Source organism: Neofelis nebulosa, chromosome 3 (assembly GCF_028018385.1).
Source record: "Neofelis nebulosa isolate mNeoNeb1 chromosome 3, mNeoNeb1.pri, whole genome shotgun sequence".
Classification (NCBI taxonomy): Eukaryota; Metazoa; Chordata; class Mammalia; order Carnivora; family Felidae; genus Neofelis; species Neofelis nebulosa.
Window position 1 is genome coordinate 106,339,302 of NC_080784.1, and position 24,163 is coordinate 106,363,464.

A 24,163-nucleotide genomic window follows, 5' to 3' on the forward strand; every position below is an offset into this window, starting at 1 on the left:
AAATTTTGTGTGTGTTTTAGCTAGGAGGAAAGTCATCTCCAGATTCTTCACTTAAAGGGCTTAAAGGAGGCGGGGGCAGGAGGGACAATCTTCTACAATTTGTTACTGTGGGTCAGTTATTTCCAGGTGAAATGCAACTTCAATTTTGCAACTAGTTGCTAAATGCAGTTCAGTCTAGATCAGTACTTTTTTTTTTTTTTTTGCACAAAATGAAGCCTACATGTGACTTCGATACACTGATAATTAAACATTTATGCACCATTCATAAGACAGGATTTTGACATTGACCATGGTTGACCGTGCTAGGTAGAATATCATAGAAATTTAAACAACAAAAGGACAAAAAAACAGAGGTTGAATAGTGACAGCAAAGAAAATAAATACTAAATGGTTCTTCTTTATAAAAGACTGCTTTCTGTATGAATGTATGATACATTTGACATAATTTTATATAATGGAACATGAGCACTCTACCGACAAAGGATGGAGGTCTAGTGATGCAGGTGAAATGATAAGCAGAGGCTACTGAAGTTCTGCTCTACAGCATGTCAGCTGTTTCTCACCTTACCCCAGGGTACCTTGTGGCTGCTGGGGCCTAGAGGCTGCTCTGGGTTTCACAATTCTCTCCCTCCTCCAGACATTATCTGTGTGTGTTTCAAGAATAATTGTGGGTAATTATAATTACACTTCGTGGACGCTAGAACCGAAGCAAATCACTCTAGTCATGGCTTCAAGAAAAGAAAAATTATTCTCTTCTAAGCTCTGCTTTTTCTCATTAGAGAAATGATGTACTTAATGTTTTTTATTGTTTATTATTTTTGAGACAGAAAGAGAGAGAGAGAGACTGAGAGTAAGCAGGGAAGGGGCAGAGAGAGAGAGGGAGACACAGAATCGGAAGCAGGCTCCAGGCTCTGAGCGCTCAGGACAGAGCCCAAGGTGGGGCTCAAACTCACAGACAGCGAGATCATGACCTGAGCTGGAGTCAGCCGCCCAACCGACTGAGCCATCCAGGCACCCCTGATGTATTTAATTTTAAAGTGTGTTTCCTGTGGCAAAGATCCTGGAATTAAAGAGGTAAGGAACAGAGAAATTTTATTTTTTCAGGTTTTAAACTGAACGTGGCTTTTAAAAAGTATTGAACTACATCAAAATACTCTCAGAACCTAAAAACCCAGATTAAAAAAAATTTTTTTTTAATGTTTATTTATTTTTGAGAGACAGAGAGAGACAGCATGAGCAGGGGAGGGGCAGAGAGGGAGGGAGACACAGAAACCAAAGCAGGCTCCAGGCTCTGAGTGGTCAGCACAGAGCTTGATGCGGGGCTCGAACTCACAAAGCTGAGCCAAAGTTGGATGCTTAACTGACTGAGCCACCCAGGCAGCCCCCGTATTTTTTAAAGAAGATATTTACATAGCAAATTATAAAAAGTCAGAGATGGAAGGGATTGGAGATCCTGCAATCCAGCTTCCATGAGACATAGGAGTTCTTTTTACAATACACCTGATAGGCATTGCAGTGGTAAAGGCACAGGCTATGAAAGATAAGCTTGGAGTCAGCCAGTGGGTCTGTCATTTTAGGACTATTTGTGTGACTTTGGGCAATTTTCTTAACCTCTTTGAGCTCCAGTTTGTTTATCAATTAAAAAAAAAATAAGGGTAACTTTCCTCCAAATAAGGTTGTCATGAGAATGAAATTAAGTACATGTATTAAAGCTCTTAACATTTATGAGTCCAATATATATGTTAATTCCTTCTCCACCTCTTCCCCATCAAGATTTTGAAGTTTTAAGTTAAACTGAAACTTACTACCTTGTAACTTCTGTTCATTAGTCCTAACATTTCTTTTTAATCAACAGTGACGTTTACTCTCTCATCCACACCAGAGTTCCTCAAATATCCAGCTCTCCTATCTCTCATTGGTCTCTTCTCCTCCCACTGGTAAGTAGACATTTATCTCATATTACGGAACTTCCAGAGGTCACCATCCTTTTTGTGTTAGAAATAAACCAGTGCGTCAAAGACCTGAAAAACAATACTGTTGTAATCAAAGCTGCTACTCAGTGGGTCTACTTTTCCCTTTGTTCTGTACATTCTTCTAATATTTAAGCAGCTTCCGACTGATTTTGCATTTTGTCAATCTACCACACCATTTGACCATCTTAAAGTAAAGGCACAGCAAAAACATTGGGCTCTTTGTCCCTGTGATCCTTAAAGTACACAAATTTCTTTTTAGTTTTGAAAGTTTTAAATCATCTTTGTTTTCATTTTAAAAGGCTAATTGCTCTAAAATTCTCCTTCAGCCTAGATCCCCAAATAAAAATGTTTTGATGACTGCCGGAGAGATTTAAGTTAGGTATTAGTAAGAACATTTTTGACTGGAGATAACACACTCCATTGCCCTACAGCCAAGGGAACTCCCACAATCCCTTTCCCCAGAGATAAGAAAAAAAAGCAGCCAAGGAGCTTTGTACAGTCCCTTCTCTAGATGATAAAATTGTATCATTCTATTCCTAGAAATCTTTATTCTCAGCCTTGATGAGAAGCAGGGGGGGGTCAGATAAAATCACATCTGAAGGCCCTCTTTATTCTTCTGTTTAAGAAAATAAATAAAAATGAATGTTTAGAGCAAATTATTCACAAGTTTTAGAATGGCTGCCTGGGAAGCACTTTCTGAGCAGGAAGAGAGTTTGCTGCCATCTCCTGGACCTCTGGTATCAAGTCCAGTCCGCAAGGTCAGCACTTCAATGCCTGCTCACTTCAGACAAGGCATCAAGAGCATTTGAAATCGGGTGCAGTTGACAAGTCTGGCTGTGTCTGACTGGATAAACTGGAAAACTATTTATGGGTTTCAAAGAATAAGGTTGACCTAAGTGTTTTGTGGGTTAGAAAAGTGTTTTTCAGAGCGTGGTTCACAATCATTAGCATCAGAATCACCTGGGGTGTATGTTACAAGAACAAATTCCTGGACCCCACCCAGACCTACTAAATCAGAATTTCCAAGGTGGGAACAGGGTGGGGAAAAGGTCTTAATTTCCCCCGGGGAACAAGGGTTGGAAAACTGTGTGTTCGAACACTATGAAGGCAATACTTGGCTAAAACCAAACTGCTCTATATAAAGGAAATCTTATTGGTTGGTAAACTGAAACGTACAATTAAAATAAAAACTTCTAAGTGATATCATTTGCTTTGCTTTTTATTTCAATAATACCACCCACTGAGTTGTAACATTTCGCTGGATGTTTCATAATGTAGAATTCAAAATCTAGTTAGCTTTTTTGGGTTTATATGAAGAATTATAATTGGTGCCATCGGATGAGCATTAACAAGTGGTCCAGCGGGCAAGATCATCAATAAACTCTTGAGTGTGATATAAAGAATAAAACAAGACCTAATTGTGGAAGAACTGGTATGACGCTTAGCATTTTACTTATATTAGGCCAGCCTATTCTTTGGTGATTTTTAGCTCTAGAGGAAGGCTTTGTGAACATTTCTTTACCAATCTGAGGGCTATGCAATTCAAGAAAGAGATATTGTTTTTTACTGTTTAAGAAAAAAATGTAATTAAATGGCACAGAAGGGAAACAGAACTAAATCCATGGAAATGTATTTGAAACAAAAGCAATTTTGGCTTCAGATAAAATTTTCAGCATCTCACCTTGTTTTGATTTTTTTTTTTTTTCTCTTCAAGATTAAGTCCTGACTTCTGCTTCTGACTCATAAAGAGTCTAGAAGTACACCAGAAAACCCACCAAAATTCCCTGGGTTTTAAAGGCAGCTGGAATTCTAGGTTCCTCCCTACGTCAGTCACTCAGCTTCTGAGAATTGTTTTTCATCACTTGCTCTGTGAGCTGGGAGTTTGCTCTCTTCAGATAGAGGTTTCACTCTGTTTTTGGAAACTGCTCACGCTTCTCAGGCAAGGGGATCAATTACTCTAAAAAGGCCAGGTTACTGACCCTTTGTCCTGGGACAGTGTTGGGGAGGAGGGATAAGAACAGCTGTCTGCAGCGCCTTCAGAGGTCAGCCAGGTTCTGTCAGAGCCCCAACTGTTGCAGGGCTGAATTGGGGTAGCCTCTGTGACCGGGCTGCCAGCTGTTCCACTTTCTGTGTGATAGACCTATTTAAGCTTCAACTATCCTACCAGAACCTTACTCAGAATACCAGCTACCCAATTTTGAGAATATATTTAATTTACAAGCCTTTCGCCATAAGAATTCTCTTTATAGTGCTAAGTGTGCCCCCACTTGTTTTATTTAATATTGATACTTTGAATTGAACACAGTCCTTTACAGTGGAGTCTCAAAGCTGATGTTAAGGGTGTGTTGTTGTTGTTGTTTTTTAAATATTGTACCAGTCTTTTTGAATCCTGGTCTCATTTTGTATATTATTACAACAATGCTACTACAACAGATGAAGATGAAGAAGAAAACAATTGTCCAACAGGCTGAATAGAAAGGAATATAGACATATAAAATTTCAGTAAGAAAACAGAGAAGAAACGATTTCTCAGCAAAAGACTCTTGACAATAGATTATTTGTGTCCATAAGAGATTTATCCACAGTGCTTCTGCTTTTTCTATTTTAGTTGTGTTAGATCCCTTAAACTGGAATTCACACTAACAGAAGAAAACAAAAGAACTTGTTTAATCGTTGTGTGTGTGTTTTCCTCCTTGGAAGTTTTTGAAATAGTAGCTATTGTTTGTTAAGTGGCCTTTGCAATAATATTAATAGCTAACATATGTTGAATGCTTTCAATGTGCCAGGCACCGTTCTATACACACAACACATTGATTCGTGTGATCTTCACAATGTGTGAGGTGCACCTACTATTGTCCTCATTTCACAGCTAAGGGCACTGAGGCTCAAAGAGGTGGAATCATCTGCCTAGAGTCTCCCAAGTGGCAAGAGGTGGGCCCGAGGTGCAGCTCCCAGCAGTTTGGCCTGGGTCCACACTTAGCCACTACAAGCTGTGCCTCTGTATGCTTGCTGTTTGTATGCATTGTCCCATGTAAATCATAGGTGAATTTCATTTAAGGACTGGTTACCTTTTGCATCTCCTAAATCAAACCATGCCTTTTTAATTAAAAAACTGGGAGAAATGTTTTTCTGCATTGTTGTTATTAAAATTTGAGAGGTTTCTCTTCATCGCTATTCTTTTTTCCCTTTATTTACCTGGTATAAATTTACACAGCCCTAGTAAAATATGCCACTTTTGGCTGGAAGTGGGTGTTTGAGGAGTTTGGTCTAGTGCATATCTGTTCAATGGTAACTAGAAAAATGTTAGACTTCCCCCTGCCAGTTATTGCATTATAAACAAAGAAGATAGGCCAGCAGAAGTAAAACTATAGCTTTTCCCCTCCCCTCGTACCTGCTTACAAGTGTCTATCATTTGGGGCTACCAAACTCTTAAGAAGTCTTTTTAATATTTCTTACTTTGATTTAGAAGATTTAAAGTAATTTTTGGGTTAGTTCTGAGACAGGTAAAGCTTATTGTTCTGATGGACAATTCGTTTTATCTGTGACCATTGTCTTGGGATCAAGAGAGGTAATGTAGCCATGTGTTTAGAGAATGGCTCTGGTGCTTGATTGTCTGGTCTTCAGGCTTATCCCTACCTCCTTAGACAAGTTCCTTAAGTTTTCTTTACCTCAGTTTCTCATCTGTAAAGTGGAATGATCACAGTATCTACTTTATAGTCATTTTGTGATGACTAAAAAGTCACCATTTGTTAAGTGTTTAGAATGGCAGCCAGGGGCACCTGGGTGGCGCAGTCGGTTAAGCGTCCGACTTCAACCAGGTCACGATCTCGCGGTCCGTGAGTTCGAGCCCCGCGTCAGGCTCTGGGCTGATGGCTCGGAGCCTGGAGCCTGTTTCCAATTCTGTGTCTCCCTCTCTCTCTGCCCCTCCCCCGTTCATGCTCTGTCTCTGTCTGTCCCAAAAATAAATAAAAAACATTAAAAAAAAAAAAAAAAAAAGAATGGCAGCCAGCGTATAAGAAGCCCTTGTACTTATCATCCTGTTAATGGCTCTATGATCTTAAATTAAGGCAGTGAAGCTCTACAAATATAATGAGGGGGTTTTTACAATAAACTCAGAAGTTCACATCTTCTCTCCTTGAGGTTGGTAATGGGAATGTTCAAACCCATGTTTGGAATCCATTACACTAGTTTCAGGAGATGTTTTCAAAATAACAATGAGATACAGGTGAAGAAAAAAAAGCTACTGGAAAAAACATAAGGTGTAACAATGTCCTTGCTGAGAAGTCTTTGACAGAAATACTGTTGAGAAATCCTCCATTGAGGACACTGTGGCAGGAAAGGTTTGCTGTCTCATGCATATCCAGGATAGATAAGCCAGAAGAGACTTCATGGAATTCTAAGTTTCCAGTGATGATTATTTTTTAGATTATAGTTTGAAACACTGAAAGCTTGTGACCCTCTCATCATTATTCTGTTTAGAATTATTCTTGTTGATATGTCTCAGTTATTATTGCTTTAGTAGCAAGCCAAGCTGGGTGCTGATTCACTATTTAATAAGGACGTTCCCTGAATTACACTTAGTCAAAATGGCATGAAGCCCAGGAGAGCACTTCCTTTTATATAAAGATTTTGTGCTTTATTTTTTTAAGTGACATTCCTTCCAGTCTCAGCCCATAAATATCACCTATTCATCCTGAAATAAAAAAATGAAAGAATTTGGGTAACTAGTACAAAATCACCGTAAAATCCATCTTTTTAAATTATTAAACAGATGCTTCTTTTTTCAGAGACTTTTTCACTTTCAACATACTATCATAGCATCTGATTTTATGAGCAATCTTGGTAAGGGGGTCCTTTCTAATGTCATTCAACATGGTCAAAGTCACCTATAAAGCCTCTACAGAGTAGCTCTTGCTAGTTTGGGGAGCACACAATTTACAGGTCTCAGGGAAAGGTATTCTGGGGTCTAATGAGATGGTGGAAACCATGTGGTACTGAAGGGAGGGTCCAGGCTTGGATGTCAGACAAATGTCTAGTTCCAACCCTATCCTACTACTTATAAGCTTCGTGATTGTTGGACAAGTTTTTTAGCCTCTCTGAGCTTCAGACACCTACACCTCATCTGTAAATTGGGAGTAATACCTTCCTTTCAGGGTCATTCTGAAGAGTGAATGAAATCACACTGTAATTGTTTGGGAGTGCAAGTTCACATTGACTCCAGAGTCCACTATGTAACACTGTGTGATCTTGGACAAGTCCTTTAGCTTCTTTATGCCTCTGAATCCCAACTCTAATTTATAAACTGGGAATAATGATAGTATTAATTTCATAAGGACTACTGATTAAGAGATAATCTTTGGTGATTGCTGGTGGGGGGCAAAGGGGGACATGGTTGAAATGGTGAGGTGGTCAAAAGGTATAAACTTTCAGGTTTAAAATAAGTACGCCTTGAGAATATAATGTACAGCATGGTGACTACAGTTAATGCTATATTATATATTTGAAAGTTGCTAAGAGAGTAGATCTTAAAAATTCTCATCACAAGAAAAAAAATTTATAACTGTGTGGTGATGGCCGTTAACTAGACTTATTGTGGTGACCATTTCACAATAAATACAAATATTAAGTCATTATATTGTACAGCTGAAACTAATATAATGTTATATGTCAATTATATGTCAATAAAAGAAAAGAGATAATCTATGAAAGTTGTTTGGCACAATTCAGGGCCTAAAGTTTGTGCTCAGTTAATGTTAGCTATTGTCATAACTTACAGAAAGTATTTAACACAGCTCTTGGCACACAGTAGAAACTTAATACATGAAGCCACCTCCTGTCTTTTCCTCAGGTCTCACAAGGTTGTCTAAATGACTGCCACAGCTTCCATCCCATCCATATAATCCTGTTTTAGATCATAATACTTGACCCAGGGCCTTTGGGTGGTTTTGAAAACAGATTTGTCCACCAAATAAAGATATCAAAGATTCTCTGACTTCTACAATGTCTTCTTAAGGGGCACCTGGGTGGCTCAATTGGTTAAGCATCTGACTCTTGATTTCAACTCAGGTCATGATCTCACAGTTTGTGAGTTCGAGCCCTACATCAGTCTCTGAGCTGTCAGTGCACAGCCTGCCTGAGATTCTCTCTCTCCCTCTCTCTCTCTGCCCCTTCCCCCGGCCCCCCATGTGCACATTTTCTCTCAAAATAAATAAACATTTAAAAATAAGTAAATAAAATAAAATAAAATGTCATAACCAGCTGGATGATGGCAGGGTCTATACCCAATCCAATACTTTCCTTTTTGATATTTATTCCCAAGAAGAAAAATTGTCTCTGTTTATATTCCTAGATTATACATTTCTTTTCAACTTTGAGCTAGTGTCAATCTTTTACTTTTTGTTTTGTTTTTCCATGAACAAATCATTAATAGTTAATGAGGAGCTCAAGAAATAGAGGCTGTGAAAGCAAGATTCCTCCATAGCACATATGAATGTTATTATGCTTCTGACTATTATTACACTTATTGAGGAATGAAGATAGGCTGGAAAGTATGTCCTTATGACTATTTTTATTAGGGACCCTGAATGTATATTTCACCAGTCACAAAGCACACATAATTTAGATAAACATATCAAGGATGATGTAACAGGGGTAAAAGAAATTCTATGTATCAATAACAAAAAATTATTTAAACTATAGGCCCTGTATAAGCCTAACTTTCTTTATACTTGAGATATACTTCATTAACCAGCAAATCTCATATAAAATCAAGAGTCTGAGAAATGTCTCACAGGATTTGATATTTTCAAATTAAATTTTTTCTTCATTCAATTGCCTCTGAGTAGGTAGCTCTGTGATTTCCAAGTGCCAAATGGTAATTTAGTGTAGACATACATATACCATAGAAACATTAATTTTTAAAAAGTTAAGAAATTGGCTGTACCTGATAACATCAAGGAAAGGATAGGTCTGATTTGGGGGCTCCTCCTGAAGGCTGGTTTTTATTGGCTTGTTACTCCATAGAATAGCCTAAAATTTTTGTACTTTTTTTTTTTTTTTTTTTTTTTTTTAACCATAGAGGAAGAAACGGAGGCTGGCCTCTTTTAGTGATTTTGCCTGGTGTTTGGGTCCTGTGGGAATTTGCTAGTTTGCTTTATGGCCTTTAGCCAACCCTGGTGGGAAGTCTAGAGAAGAATTCAATTCTGCTTTTTCCCAGAATACTTGTTGACGAATTCAGCAGCACTGAAGTGTTACATGAGTTTTTGTGTCCCCCAGAGTCCAGTGATAAGGGGACATGAGACCAGTGAGGGTCAGTGTGTCAGAGAATATAATGTTGGTTCTTAGAATTTACATATTTTTCTCATGAACTTTTAGCAATTTTTAAAACAAACTCAACAACTCTGATTTTAGGAGGGAATGAGCACACAACCCACTGCCTCCCTTTGGAAGCATTTTAAGCATTTAGCTTTTCAGAAAACAATCATTTCTTTTTGATAACCATGACTTCAAATACCCTTCCTGCCAGGCCGGCTGTGACTCATAAACAGCAGTGGGTTTCAGGAACTCACCCTTAGAATACGGGTGCTTGCGGCTTCTCAACTCTATGACTGGATAAAATGATACACAGCAAGAGCTTTTGTCTGAAAGATTAAATCCACACTCAGACAGTAACAGCCATGTGTCTTCTGGGCTCTTAAGAGGCCTCCCTGTGAAAGTGCCATGGAGTCCTAGTGTTTGATACGCCTGTCAGCAGCCGAACGACCTTCAAAGTTCTTTAACCTAGTGGCTGTAAATAGGACAATGGTCCCACATTTGCTAGGCCACACCCTTTAAATGTGGATCATTTGTTTTTGACATCTCAGATGTGACTCTTGCTGCCAGGCTAGAATTTAGGCTTTGTAATAACACTCAGCTGCCCATGAAGAAGCCCATTTCTTGAAAGGGGTCAGCACTACCTAAAAGAATTTTAACCCCAGCTTGCTTGAAAGAACTATTTGTGACTCGGATCAGTTTTCCTATAATTAAATGAATTGGTTCTTATGAAGATTAAATGAGATACATGTTATCATCAACAGTCATGCTAGATATATTTTGAAATACAAAGTTTTACATGCTCCAGAATGACAATCCAAATGTGACTCATGACACATATGCCTAAAAACTTATGCTTTCTACTATCAATCAATAGTCAAAATGTGGAAAACAGTGTGATTCTTCCTCTCTCACAACAGAATGTGTTTATTCTTGAAATATGAGAAATAAAATTGGAAATGTTTTAAGACTGAAGTGGCAATGCTCAGATCCCCAATCTTACCAGTTCTGTGACTCAGTTTACCCCCTATAAGACAGGAATCTGCCATATTTAGATTTACATACACCTTTCTTCCTGGAGTATCTAGTGCCGTGCAGACTCATCGCACAACAGTCAGGAAGAGAGGTTTGAGACATTATTAAGGGGAAACTCATGCTAAAAAATTGCATAAGGTCCTGCAGTAAGTCAGTGACTGTGACTACATTTTATTTTATATTCCGGTGCCTGTAAACTTCGCAGTGGGTTCTTTGGGATAAGGTACATAAGGCACCTAACATAACACAGGCACTCAGGAAATGATCGTTGCTATCGTGGTGACGAAGAAAACTTGACTTCACAAGCACTCTGCTTGGAAGTTAAGCTAACAAAGGACAGAGGAAAAGGCAAGGTGCTAAAACCTAAACAAAACCTGCCTCCTCATACCTCACGACCAAGCAGTCAAACATCTGCTACCACAACAGAGCCAACAACACCCAGATCATACAAAGGGTTCCCAACGGGAGGGAAGCTGAGGTCATGAGTTCTAAGCCTCCCACCTGCCACACAGACATCATTCCCATAACTGCAACCTGAAAGGTGGCGCATACAGCTTATTGGGCATGCAAGTTCCCAGGAGGCTCTCTGATTGAGGACAAGTGGCAAAGGGAATCCCTCTTACTCCAGGGAGCTGGCTTGGTCCTTTTCCCTCCTACTGCCCCCATCTCATTGTGTGGTCACACTCTGCAGATACAGTCTGGGAGGATTCCCACCCCTCCTCCATAATGTAGGACCATCTGATTCAAGATGAGACCTATGTTTCCAATTCCCAGTCAAAGTTGTGGATGTTTGACTGCATGCCTGGCATGTTTCTGAGAAGCTTTTTGGGAACCCTATGACACTCCCAGTCATGCTAGTGGTGTGTTTAGTCATCAACTCCAAATAGTGGCTCTGCTAAGATTGCCACCTGTCCTACAGGAAATGGACTGAAAACACTTCTCATTCCTACATACCACAAACCCCTGGACAACTGGGAATACTTGTGGGTCATTACCATCCTAGGCCATATTTGAACTGGTGATCTCAAATTAACTACCTTGTGTTGCATTATCTTTCCTCTACTTCATGCCATTCTTTAAATGCTATGTCAAGAATGCAAAGTTATAAAAACGATCTTTCCTGCTTCACCTCAAGAAGCCTTTTTTGTTGTTCTATTAGAAAAGAATGCAAAATGCACAGCATTTAACAGACTTCCTTTGCAGGGAACAAGTAATACTAAACAATAGTGTTATATAATGGATAGATTGCTTTTTCCTTTACCCTGTACTAATCTTCCTAACTGATTTCCCAAAAAGGCAAATGAGAGACCAAGCTACATCCTGTGGTTGAAACCTCTAGGTAAACTGCCCCCAAAGGCAATGGAAGATTTCCCAGAGAAAAAAGCAGAAGAAACAGCCCCATTGCCCTGTTGCTGACTTAATTCTTTTTTGTGTGTTCTTAGAGTTTTACAATGGGCAGCTTGCAGTTTTACAACGTACAGAGAAATGAATATGCTCACAAAAAGAAATTTGGATGTTTTGGGAACAATAGAAGAGACACAGCAGAGAAGTGACTTAGGTCAGAATAGCTCATCAGGGAAGATTATTTTTTAAAACATGTACATTAAACAGATAAAGAAGAAAGTAGTATTTTAATAGGATAGTGAAAAATATAGCAGATTGACAGTGACAGCAGTAAAAGAACAGGAATACAGATATTTTCAGAGGATTAAATTGGTACCATGTATCCTCAAACCAGGCAAGTTGTTTGTTATAAGAGGTCTCTAAACAGATCTCCTGTATTGAGTAGATGGTTTTCCTTGAAGCTGTCAAAAATGCTTTATGGTTCTCTACATTAATTCATGTTGAATATTTTCCATGGTTGGTCAGACTTGGACTTAAAATAGACATGAGAAAGGTCTTCAGGTTTACTGTCAGTAACATTATTAACTTCATAGCCAGCTGGATGACGGCATGGTCTGTGACCAATCCAATTTACAAGGTAACCTTGCCTGAATCCTTCTGGTCCATCAAATATAAATAACAAAGTGAAGGTGCGAGAATAGAATTGCAAGGAACAGTGGGAGAAGCAGTAGTCAGAAAGCAAAACAAACACAAGGAAAAACAATCTGTGAGGTCACTCAGAAATTAATCATTGTGTGTTCTCACCCTACGGCCTCCACACATAGGGGGTTCCTCGTGCTTCACAATCAGCCCCTGTAGTCAGTAACCTTTCATGCCTCAGTGATGTGCTTTCCCAAGGGAAAAATAAGAGTAATGTGTACCTTTATCTGCAGCCTGTTCACCCTTTTATACATTATTCTTTTACACTGTATCCTACCACTTGCCTCAGCTGAGGAAAACAAACTTACACTTTCATGGGCAATTGGAGATATATACATACTCAGTTTCTTAAGTAAACTGGGAAGAGAAGATAGAAATCCGTCTCTAAGGATAATTATCCCTCTTGCCCTATCTCATTTACCTTAAAGAAGTCTTCTGAAACGAGTTAATACAGGTAAAACATCTGGCAAAGAACCTAATACAAAATAAGTGCTCAGTAATCACTGACACCCTCTTTCTTACCCTTCTTACTAAACTATATACATTTCACAACCCCCAGAAGTACCTTCTCTGCAATATCAAACAGGTGGCTGAGGTTGACAGACCAGAGCTGATCCCTGTCCTCAGTAAATTTCTTATCCCTTAACACTAGTAATAGAGATAAAGCACTACTTAAAAAGGAAATCTCAGCCAATACATGTTATATTTTCACTACACTTGAACCTTTTCACCACAGGAGCACAGCTGTTACACTACATAAAGGCTGTGTGCAAGGTTTGATAACACTGATCACTGTCTTTCTTGTGACTAAAGCATAAATCCTAAGTATCCTGCTTACTTAATATAATGGCACATGTCTATTTTGGGGTGCTCCCATATTTTTTAAGTGTGCAAAGAAGATAAATATGTTTTAAGTCAATCTGAGTTAGATTTTTGACTCATTAAAAATATTATGCTCCTTGGACCCAGATTGGGAAGTGACATCTGAAATTAAGTAAGTTGAGGACTTGCTAGGCATTCTCGGGGACTCAAGTAACACTGCAAACAATTTGTTTCAAGCAAAGTGGACACTCAGCTTCGGCTACAAGATCACTCTTCCGCAATAGATGGTTTCCACACCTGAACTGTGACACCACTTTTCTTGGCTGAGAACTTCGGCCTTGGTGCCACAAAATAAGATGTAGAGGCTGATTCTTGCTTTGGAGAGGTGGGAATGCCCACGGGCACTGGCGACGCACTGACGGGCGAGGTGGCCTCTGCAAAGAAGGGATGCTGAGAGCTATATGCTGGGACCGAGTACACAGATGAGGCCTGCGCATTAGTGGGCGAGCCAGCATTCACTGGCCGGGGAGGAAGAGCTTGCTTCATGGCTGGCATCGAATTGACCTTGATGGATGACTTTTGGAGGAGGCCATCCTTTGCATCTGGAGGTTGGAAAGTAAACAAGGATGCATTTAGCTGGTATGGTTGGTGCTTCATGACGTCCAAAGCATTGAGGGGTTTTTTGCCCTTTTTCTTGCTTGTCTTGGAGGCCTGTGGGGCTGATGACTGAGACTTGACAGCGGCCAGAGGGTAGGAGGGGGAGTGGATAGGATTGTAGGCCACAGGAGGAGGTGCTCGGACGTTGGAGGAGTACTTCCATCCGGCCGGTAGAGAGGGAGTGGGAGACTGGGCGCGAGCCGCATGGGCCTGCACGGTGTCTGAATCCACCACGTACTTCTCCATCCTCGACTGCCTTTTAGCAAAGAGCTGGGCTCCTTTCCCGCTCATTCCCGGAAGCTCATTGGATGGTCCCACTGCACCAGCATGAGCGGCGTTCACTGTCGGTGCGGGAGCCGTTGGCTTCGGTGTGTAGTTCGGACTGGCCACTGCTGCCTGTGGTCCTTTGAAGGGACCAGCCAGGGTCAGAGCACTCGCGGGCCGGGCAGGAGCGTAGGAAGGCTGGGCTATTTTGATGGAGGAGACAACGGTGCCCTGCGATGGGTTGGACGTGGGGAAGGCAGGAGGTTGGCTTGGAGCCATTCCTGGGGACCAGACCGGAGAAACTGGAGTTACTGGTTGGGAGGACGAGGACTTGACTGCAGGTTTCGGCGCGACAGGAGGCGGAGTCTTTTGTTTGGCAGAGGAGCTCTGCATGAAATTACAAGCCTCTGCTCCTAAACTGAGGTAGTCTTCTTCGGGTCCGGAATCGCCTCCAGCTCCAGCTCCCTTTTTGCCTTCTGAATTTTGAAGAAGTGACAAGAGTTCAGGATTCGGGTTCACCTTGGGCTCTTTAAAAGTGAACATGGGTTTTGTCGTGCTCCTCCTTTTGGCCTCCTGCAATATTCCGGTTCTTTTTGCAGGCACAGCGATCCTTTCATCCCGGGAAGCTATCCGCTCAGATGAATCGTAAAAGGCTGGCTGGGACCACGGGGCAGGCTGGGGCCACGGAGGAGGCTGCGCTGGGCCAGCTGTGGGACTTGACACTGCTCTGGGGAAGCCCTCAGGCGGAGGTGTGACCGCAGAATAAGGTGGAGGCGCAGGGAAGTCCGCGATGGGACTCGTCATATTCCGGGTTGGGGAGAAGGGGGCTGCAGGCTGGCTCACAGACCCCGGGAAGGGTTTGGCTGTTCTGTTCATAGGGACCGTCCTCTGGGCCTCTGCCATTTCGGACACCCCACTGAAGCCATTCTGTTGGGGCCCATGGCCAAGACCATGGCTCACCTCGATGTAGCTTCTGCTCACTGAGCTCTGCACTTTCACAGACTCTTCTTCCTTCCTCTGGTAAGAAGCCATGGTTCTCAGGCTGTCTGTCTGGGCAACATCTGGCTCTCTGCCTGGCACTCCTCCCATCCTCTCCTCCTCTCTTTGGGCCGTGATTTGATCCATTCGCTCCCTCCTCTTGGCAAACATGAGGGCACCCTTGCCCGTGGTGTCTGGCAGCATCTCCATCTTGTCCCCTCTGTTCAGTTTCTTCTCGATGTCCACTAGTCCAGAATCCCAGTCAAAGTTCACAACTTGTGCACTGCCGTCAATGTCAGACAATAACTCTTCATCCACCTCTGATTCACTCGTGCCCAGAAATGCTACTTCACAGTTGTCTTCTTTGTCTCCTTCTTCCTCCTCGTCTGCCTCTCGCTCAAGCTCACCGGTGCCGTAGCTGACTAGGGTGTATTTCTTGGCCCGCCTACGACGCTTCTTAAACATCAACACCCCCTTGGAGTTGGGGTTGGGGGCGTCGGTTAGAAGGAGGGCAATGCTTTTGCATTTAGATTTTGCTTCTTTCACCTGCTTTTCGGATAGGCTTTCACTTCTCCTGAGCCCTAGGGAATGTACAAAAATTATAGTGAGTTGGTGAATTCCAAGAAGACCTCAGAGCAACCCAGAAGTCAACTCTCCTGGGGAAAAGTGAATATGAAAAAAACATGCTTACAATTAGCCACTGAGTTCTGAAACAATCTAACTAATTTCTCTCTCTTATTTATTTCAAAATGTATACTTTTATCATGACATGCAATGATATATGTAACTACACAATGGTCTGTTTCACTTGCTCATATAAATACATCTTTACGTATACTGACTAGAATATACGTAGCATATGGATCTTTATACTTGGACAATAAACGCTGGCTACTAAATGTCAGTTAAGAGGATGTAATCCAAACTAAAAAGGAAATAATTTAAGGACATAATATTTTCTGTAAAACAAGTTAAGACATACCTTGTACTTCCATATTTAAAAAATAAAATGTCAATATAAAACTGGTTTCAAGCATTTTTAAAACAGGGGTGGGGAGGCAAGAAACTTTTATTTACCTAAGTGTTTTAATGTAATGAATTTAAATATTTAAGTTTTCTTCTTCTTCTTCTTCTTTTTTTTTTTTTTTTAACTTTGACATCTCCCCCAGAGTCTTTGTATTCATGAAGGCTGGATTAATATACGTTCAAAAAACAGAATGAATAATAATTGAAGGCATTGAATCAATAATTGCTAATAATTCAGAACACTGGATCATTGTGAATACATATAAGAAATTTAAGCTAAAAAGCTGTCTAGATAAATTTGTTTGAAAAATTATTGCTATTTTGGAAATACAACACTACTTCAGTGGCAACAAGAATAAGTGTAAATCTTGGGGAAATTTAAAAATTATGTGACTGGTGACCCTTAACTGCGGGGAAAAGCTGATGCGGGAATTAAGTCATTTAAAATGAGAGTTTGATGGTTTTAAAGTAACAAACATTTATATACAAATTTTTAATTCTATCATTATGGTTACAAAAATAAATTGGTGGAAAATTAACTTATAGCATCAGTTAATTGTCATCATGTATATAATAATAAGGAGCATGATTCACAAGTAAGTTCTGAATTCTTCAAAATAGTTACATGGAAATTTCAGGAAAACCTGTTGAATATTTTATGATTAAAAATTAGCTTTTTTTTGTCACTGGAAAAAATAAGACTCAATGATTCATTTTTTAAAAATAGAATAGAATCAGAGTGAACAGTTTTATGACAAAGTTACAGATATTCCCTGGCAATCAAATTTTATTTGGAGAAAGTAGTAGAAAGTGTGATCATGCCTAAATGTAATTCCTCTTTCTGAGTAGTGTTACACAACTTACTACTGAATTGACAGTCACAGTTGCACGGTTGTTGCTAAAACTTCACTGTCAACATGTAAAGTATGTGAATGCTGCCTTAATACACTTGTCTGATAGGCTACAAATGTGAAGATGCATACAGATGCTTCAAGTACAAGGATGATTAACAGCACTTGCCAATAAAGCTACAAATGGTTATGCTAAAAATACGCTTTGAAAGGAATAATGATAGGTTAGGAGATTTCCTACGCTACTTTGAATAACTGAGTTCATTACCGTTGTGTGTCACTCATACATTCAAGTGCCTTGCCGGTCAGCCTTTACCTCCTCAAATGGAATTCCAAAATTTGTTTAAAAAAGAGAGGGAGAGAAAAGAAAATAATAAAAATCATAAAACCTAACTGCCATTCTTATCCTCATTCTCCTTCTGGTGATCACTCCCCTGGGTAAAACAAAACACCGTCAACAGCCTTGAATTTAAATATATTCTGTGTTTGGGGGCATTTAAATGCCTCCACATGGCCCTGGAGAATGACTTCTGTGTCTAGAAGGTAGATGAAATGCTGTGCAGTCGAATGAAGACCTACAAAACGGAGAGGCTCATGTAACTGCTCAGTACTCCACATGTCCTTGTCCATCAAACTCACTTCTGCAAGCATCATCAAGCTGCACAATGATTTTTTTCAAAATGAGGATCTGCTTTTAATGTCAGTGGTGGAGACTGCATTTTAAAGACATCTCTCAGAAGTAGACGCCACGGTTTTTGACATTTAAACTCAGAGTCCGCAATGACTTCAAATACTCCCCTGTGACATTTTACCTGAAATATTACAACATTCTGAGACAAATCAAAGGGACACATTTAACAATATTATTTTCTTTAGCAGCTCCTGTGCCTTTGGGGATAAAAGAAATTGCATTAAATAGCATTTAAATCTACTACTAACTTCACACTTAGTGCCTCCATTTCAGAAATTGGTATTCTTCACAGTTTCACATTTCTTACTCTGTGCATTAATAATTTTTTCAAATCACAAGGAGACATGAGAAAAATCTTAAAAAAAAAAAATCCATGTAAGGGAAGCAGCAGCAAAAAGCCTTAAGCTCCCAAGCCCCTTCCGATAGCCCAGCAGTGGCCCCAGAGAAGGACTTACGTGCGTGACGCGCTCTGTGCTTGTGAGGTCTGCTGTGATCCCTTTCCAAGCGTGGATCTTCTCCCTGCTCTGTGCCTTCTGATGAGACTGCAAAGGATACCAGAGAAGGAGGTGCTTCTGACTGCCCTCCTTCCACTGGAGAATCCACACACCCCTTTCCTGCCTGAAGCCTGCACCCTTCCGTCTTCTGCCTGTCCAAGCAGTCGAGTATCACTTCCACTCGGGGCAGCCCCTTGTCTCCTGCTTCATTTCCCTGGATCACTTTTAACTCTTTGCCACTGGAGATCTGGATTATCTTGCTGGACCTCAGAGAAGGCTCCCCTTTCTCACTCGTGGGGACCGAATTTATGTGGACAATCCTGTCGTGTTGTAAATAAGGATCTGGGTCAGGAGACTTAGATTTTTCAGCTCCCAGGAGAGTCACCACGGGGACATTTGTGCCCTTGTGTCTCTCTTGTGAAAGGGACAGTTGTAACTCAACCACAGGGCCTGGCTGCCCAGCTTCTGCCTTCTCCCTTAAGATAACCTCCTCTGCTAAGCGTCCTCTTTGGGAGTCGGGCATGTAGGGAGCCACATGGTAGCTCAGGCCTGTTTCTTCTTTTATGCTCTCAGAAAAACCAGGACCACTCCCTTGGTCCTCAGTCAGAGGAACTCCACTCTTGATCGAGGCAACATAGAACTCTCTGTGCTGGTTCTTTGTGGCTGGTCGAATCTGCAGAGTGGTACTTTCCACGCACCGCTCATGGGTGGGATGCTCAGGGCTTTTGTTTTCAGTTTCAGAGATGGAAGTCTCATTTACTCCACTGGATGGTCTGCACACAGAAAAATCAGTCCAGATGGTTAAACTGGAGTGTGTTACACCTGCCAAAGAACTTCCCAACACTTTTATGATACATGAAACCGTCAAAATATTTCCTCCTAAATGTCAACTGCAACATATTTGAAAGCAGAAGTTGGCAACATGTTTATCTTATTACTTAAGGATCTTCCAAATAAACTTTTCTTTAAAGCAAAGCCAAAATGCTTACAAAAGATTATGGAACCTAAATCCATCCTAAATTCAGCTTTTATTTTTTAAAAGCACAGGTTATAGCTTCATTGATGTCCTTTATCTGTAACTATTTGCATGTTTTCAAATAACCATGTTTGTTCTAATATGACAAAGCATTTCAATGTCTTACTGACTAAGTTTAGGTCTGAACACTATGTCACATAAACATATTCAACAGCTTCAGAACAATATTAATATACACATAATTCAAGTAATCCTTTTACAGGCTGTGCTTTCCTGAAAGGAATGAAATAGAAGCTGTTTTTCAAACTTCAGTGAGCATGTGTTTTGTAATAAGTGGACCCCAGCCCAGTACTCTTGTGTAAAGAGAAATCCTTTCCATGCTGCAATGAATCATTGAGTCATGGAGTATTTATAATCGGAGATGTCTCCCCTTCTCCTGTTTGAACCTGTGTCTTGGAGCATTTCCTTGTAGGATCTCTGAAATCAAACTGTTCTTTATCTCTCAGCTAAGAAGTCCAGAGCTGCTCACCACAATCCTTTGATTCTGACCTTAACCATTCTCAGTTGGTTTTGCAAACCTAGGTTTGCAAGAAGCAATGCCAGTTTAAGAGTCAAATGACTTCTTGCTAAAACTCAAAATTCTAACGGCTTTTAGAAGAGAAGCATCATTTACAGAATAGCTGTAGGTGATGCCTTCATGTCTCACATTTGTAAGTTTAAAAAAAAAAAAAAAAGCAAAAAACAGCAGTGTCTATCCCTGCCCCTTTTGTCTTCCCTCAAAATGCACCCTGGTTAATGCCAAGTCATCACTTGAAGGGAGTGAACCCCTACTCAAGGGGCTACCCAAAGGAATATATCTTAGAATCTATCTGATAGAATTTCTAATGTTCAAAACAATTGCTCCTAACCTTGCTTTTGACTGCACTTAGTAAAACAAAACTGAACAAAACAATAAAAAACCAACAATCAAGTGAAATGAAGTTTTCTCTAAGGAAGTAATCTGTAAAGTTTCCCAGTAATTAAAAAAAAATTATAATATAGCATTTTAAAAACATGGTGATAGCAAATTAGATCTTTCTTATATAGGAAATGATGAATACACTCCATGCAACTAAATTTGATGGTACCACAAGGTCAGAGAGTTTTAATTTAGGAAGCCCTCAGATGGAAGTAGATTAAATCACTTTGAATTATGTTAGCAATCAATTAGGAAGCTGAGAAGAGAGTCATTTGAATTTATTCCAGGCTTATAGACTGTAATACAGGCCAATGGTTTAGATAAATGTTAATATTTACTGGTAGCAGAAGTAAAATGGATGTACAAGAGTAAAAATCATAAAAGCAACAGAGGTTAGAGATTTCATTTCCATTCAGCCTACATAGGTACAATGTTCAGCTATCCAGAATGGTTGTGGTGGTGGTGGTGGCAATGATGGTAATGATTGCCTTTGGGCTGATTTTAATTTGAGATTCCATTCGAATCTCATCAATGATTTATTTTGTAAAAGTCAAAATTCTTAAGAGAAAATAATAATAATCATATTTCCAATTATTAAAAGTAGCAGAGAACTAGTTCATTTATTTCTGAAGGCAAATACGTACCAGAGGCTCGGCTCTAAATCACCAAGGATTTTCCCAGTGATAGCCACTGTAATCAAAACAAGAACTAGCAGGGAATGTCCCAGACCACAAATATGTTCCAAAGAAATTGGCCTCATTGACAGAGTAAGGACACTAAAAAGGGAATAAATTGGATAAAGGTTTTCCCCCTATTTGGGATATGATTAAACTTTTACAAAGATGGACGTCTTTGATACCTCACAGATTTATGCATGAGTATGGCTAACACTGTGTCCACACTTGGCAAGCTTCCCATTAGTTTCCTTATAAAAGCAAATGGTAGCTTTATAAGTAAGTAGGATCCTAAATATTGGGCTTGAACATTGGGCTTGATGGCTAAATATTTAGATGGGAGATTCCAAGAATAATGCTATATTTCTTTTATTTTCACAAGATTATGGCCTTACTGAGTTCATGTGTATATAGAAATGGAACCAATAGTGAATGATTATCAGAGGGGTAATGCTGCATGTAGTGTTTCTGCAGAGTTAAGACAAAACCTGGAGAGCTTTAAATTCTATGTGAGATGTCCTCTGACATCTTCTTCCTGAAGGCTCTCTCCAAGAAGCCAGAACTTTCCTTTCCAGATTCATTACAATGTAATGGTCAGAGCCTCACTTGCAAAGTCAGTCTGAATTTGCACACAGTACTGTGATTTGCACACTGCAAAAACGCTCATGCTATAGTTTTTTTTTCTTTTTTTGTGATTGCCCTTGTTGTATTCTTTTTTTTTTTTTTTTTTTTTTTTTTTTTTTTTTTTTTTAGTGTTTAAAGTTTACTAGTGCATTTTTAAGCCGTTAGGTGGGAAGGGTGATATTTGGAGAGACCAGAGTAACAAGTGATTTCCATTAATAGTCCCAAAACCTTTATTCTAACCATCTGCTTTTATCCATACCCAAATGCTTTTACTGGAGGTCCTGACAAGCAGAAATCTAGCTGCTTTTAGGGTTTTTGTTGTTCTTTTCCTTCTCCTAGGCATTCTCTTTCTATAAAAAATTATTGTACAATATAATGATTTAACACTTAAATACTTTTTAATGGAATTTATTGCTGCTATTTTTAAAAATTTAATTCCAGTATAATGAACATACAGTGTTATCAGTTTCAGGTGTACAATATAGTAATTCAACACTTCCATACATTATCCAGTGTTCATCATGACAAGTGCACTCCCTAATCCCTGTCACCTTTCTCCTTCAACCTCCCACCCCCCTCCCGTCTGATGGTGTCCATCAGTTTGTTCTGTATAGTTAAGTTAAACATTTTTAATTCATCTGTGAATCTGGAATTATAATTTAGTGATCCTGACCCACCACAAAATCTTGACCCAGAAGTATTAAATTACGTTCAACATACTGAGCTTTCTAAACAGCTAGTCTAAAATACCTAAGATTTTCAACAAAGTTCATAAAACAAAGATTTTCAAGTTAATTCTCAATTAACCAGAAAATTAGGTTGATTAGAATTGCCATTTTTCAAACATGGTGGTTCTTCTGTTTAACTAAACTGACTTTCTACAGAGCAACCCCAATTTCCCCATAAATGACAAATTATACAGGTAGTAAAAGCTGTAGTCAGTCCTAACTTCAAGAGAAAACATATAATCCAACAACTCTTTTGTACCTTTTGATGAGCATTTGTAGAGAGTCTGTTATGCTCTCCATGAGCTTGATGACCTGGGGGTAGGTAAGGTCTGCACAAGGGTTGCCATTGATAGAAACCACTTCATCCCCCTCACAGAGCCCAGACCCAGAGGCTTTGCTCTGGCTTCGGATCTGAAAAAGAAAGCAAAAACACTGCCACTCTCTCTGAGAAACTTTTATTCAGGAGAGGCAAATAGATCTGCAAACTATAACATTAACTCTGGTTTTTAATCCACCTTTCGACCTATAAGACCACTTTACACACTTCTTATCCCTCTCACACACACAACCCAATATGTACCATCAAGTCAACATTTAATTCATAGCATTGTAACTAAATGGAAAAGGGAAGTAAATCTATGACAAAGGAACTGGAATAAAAAAAAAGAACAGAGAAAAGTGAGGGCAGACGTATTAAAAGAATTGAGTTTACATTAAAAATAATTATGTCACATTGTGAAGTCTGACGCTAGTCAGAAAGTGACTTCTCACATTAAAAAAAAATTTTAAAACCTTTTCCATTGCTGACGTGGATGGAGCACTGACTTTAAGAAGGAGATACAGGGGCGCCTGGGTGGCGTAGTCGGTTAAGCGTCCGACTTCAGCCAGGTCACGATCTCGCGGTCCGTGAGTTCGAGCCCCGCGTCAGGCTCTGGGCTGATGGCTCGGAGCCTGGAGCCTGTTTCCGATTCTGTGTCTCCCTCTCTCTCTGCCCCTCCCCCGTTCACGCTCTGTCTCTCTCTGTCCCAAAAATAAATTTAAAAAAAAACGTTGAAAAAAAAAATTAAAAAAAAAAAAAAGAAGAAGGAGATACAGGGCAGGACAGTTTAAGGAGAGCACTGTACAGCTAAATGAACTAATGAAAGCCATCCCAGCATAATGGGGAACTTAGGCAGCCAGGATATTAAGAATAATGTCAAAGAGAAAAATCCTTTATTGAAATCAACTATGCAAGTCTTGATACTAAGCAAAGTTTAGCAAAGAGGAAAGAAAAAAAAGATTATTTTGCAAATAATAAAAACATCCCTGCTATAAAGATTGCATCATGTTCTTGCACAGAATGACACGGAACAAAAATTGAAAAAAAACCTAAAAGAGAACTTTCAGAACCTGGAAAGAAGAAATTCAGAGGACAAGAATAATGACTGAGAGCTCCCACCAGCTCCTTAGTGAGGAATAATTGGAGGTTTATATCCTGTAGAATTATGATAATGGTAAAATGTTATGCTGATTATTCTCCCTTTGCCTTTCCAGGTTCATTCTCCACCCTCTCCACTCTCCACCCTCCGGGCACTGGCCTCTAGAGACAGCACAGGCTGAGCTCCTCAGTGTGCCCCTGGTTAGATTTGGTCAACAGGAAGCCCCAGTTAAGACATCAAAGAGCAGAGGAATGAGAGGTCAGGTAGATGTTCTCCCTGCTGAACCTACTGGGTCACGGTTTGGCAATGGCTCTGTTCCTCCATCTAGAGAGTCATAGCTCCTCTACGATGCCTTAACTCTTATGTTGAAATAACACATTCCATCTTCTTGTATCTTCAGGCCTAAAGGTAATAGTAGCTTCTGCTTTTTATTTCCCAGTGCTTCAGTATCATCTGTTGGTTCACTTAAACCTGCCTTTAGTCCCTGCATTATATTATTTTTAATTACTCCTTTGAGCATGTCACCTATTTCCTGCTGGGACCCTAAGTGATACTAATGTGTTTAGGTTTCGTTTTATAATGTGAGTTTAATAGTTTTCAATGAACCATGTAACATGTCATACAATTTCAAACTTAAGAA

The 24,163-nt window shown here is 39.9% G+C and overlaps 1 protein-coding gene and 1 long non-coding RNA gene across 3 annotated transcripts in view; one reads left to right on the forward strand and one right to left on the reverse strand.

Moving 5' to 3' along the window:
• Positions 1–24,163, reverse strand: part of SYNPO2 (synaptopodin 2) — a 172,019-nt gene that overhangs the window by 15,459 nt on the left and 132,397 nt on the right. The window contains exons 2-4 of one of the 2 annotated variants that reach the window (XM_058721510.1): positions 22,365–22,516; positions 18,107–18,918; positions 13,482–15,664 (exon numbers count right to left, since the gene is read on the reverse strand). In XM_058721510.1, the coding sequence (XP_058577493.1) occupies positions 13,482–15,664; positions 18,107–18,918; positions 22,365–22,516 (3,147 nt within the window). The remainder of the gene's footprint in view (positions 1–13,481; positions 15,665–18,106; positions 18,919–22,364; positions 22,517–24,163) is intronic. The other variant, XM_058721511.1, reaches the window with a different exon arrangement.
• LOC131507150 (uncharacterized) lies at positions 687–24,038 on the forward strand. The gene is made up of 3 exons (XR_009259357.1): positions 687–1,074; positions 1,856–1,937; positions 23,639–24,038. It is a non-coding gene; the product is annotated as an uncharacterized LOC131507150 (long non-coding RNA).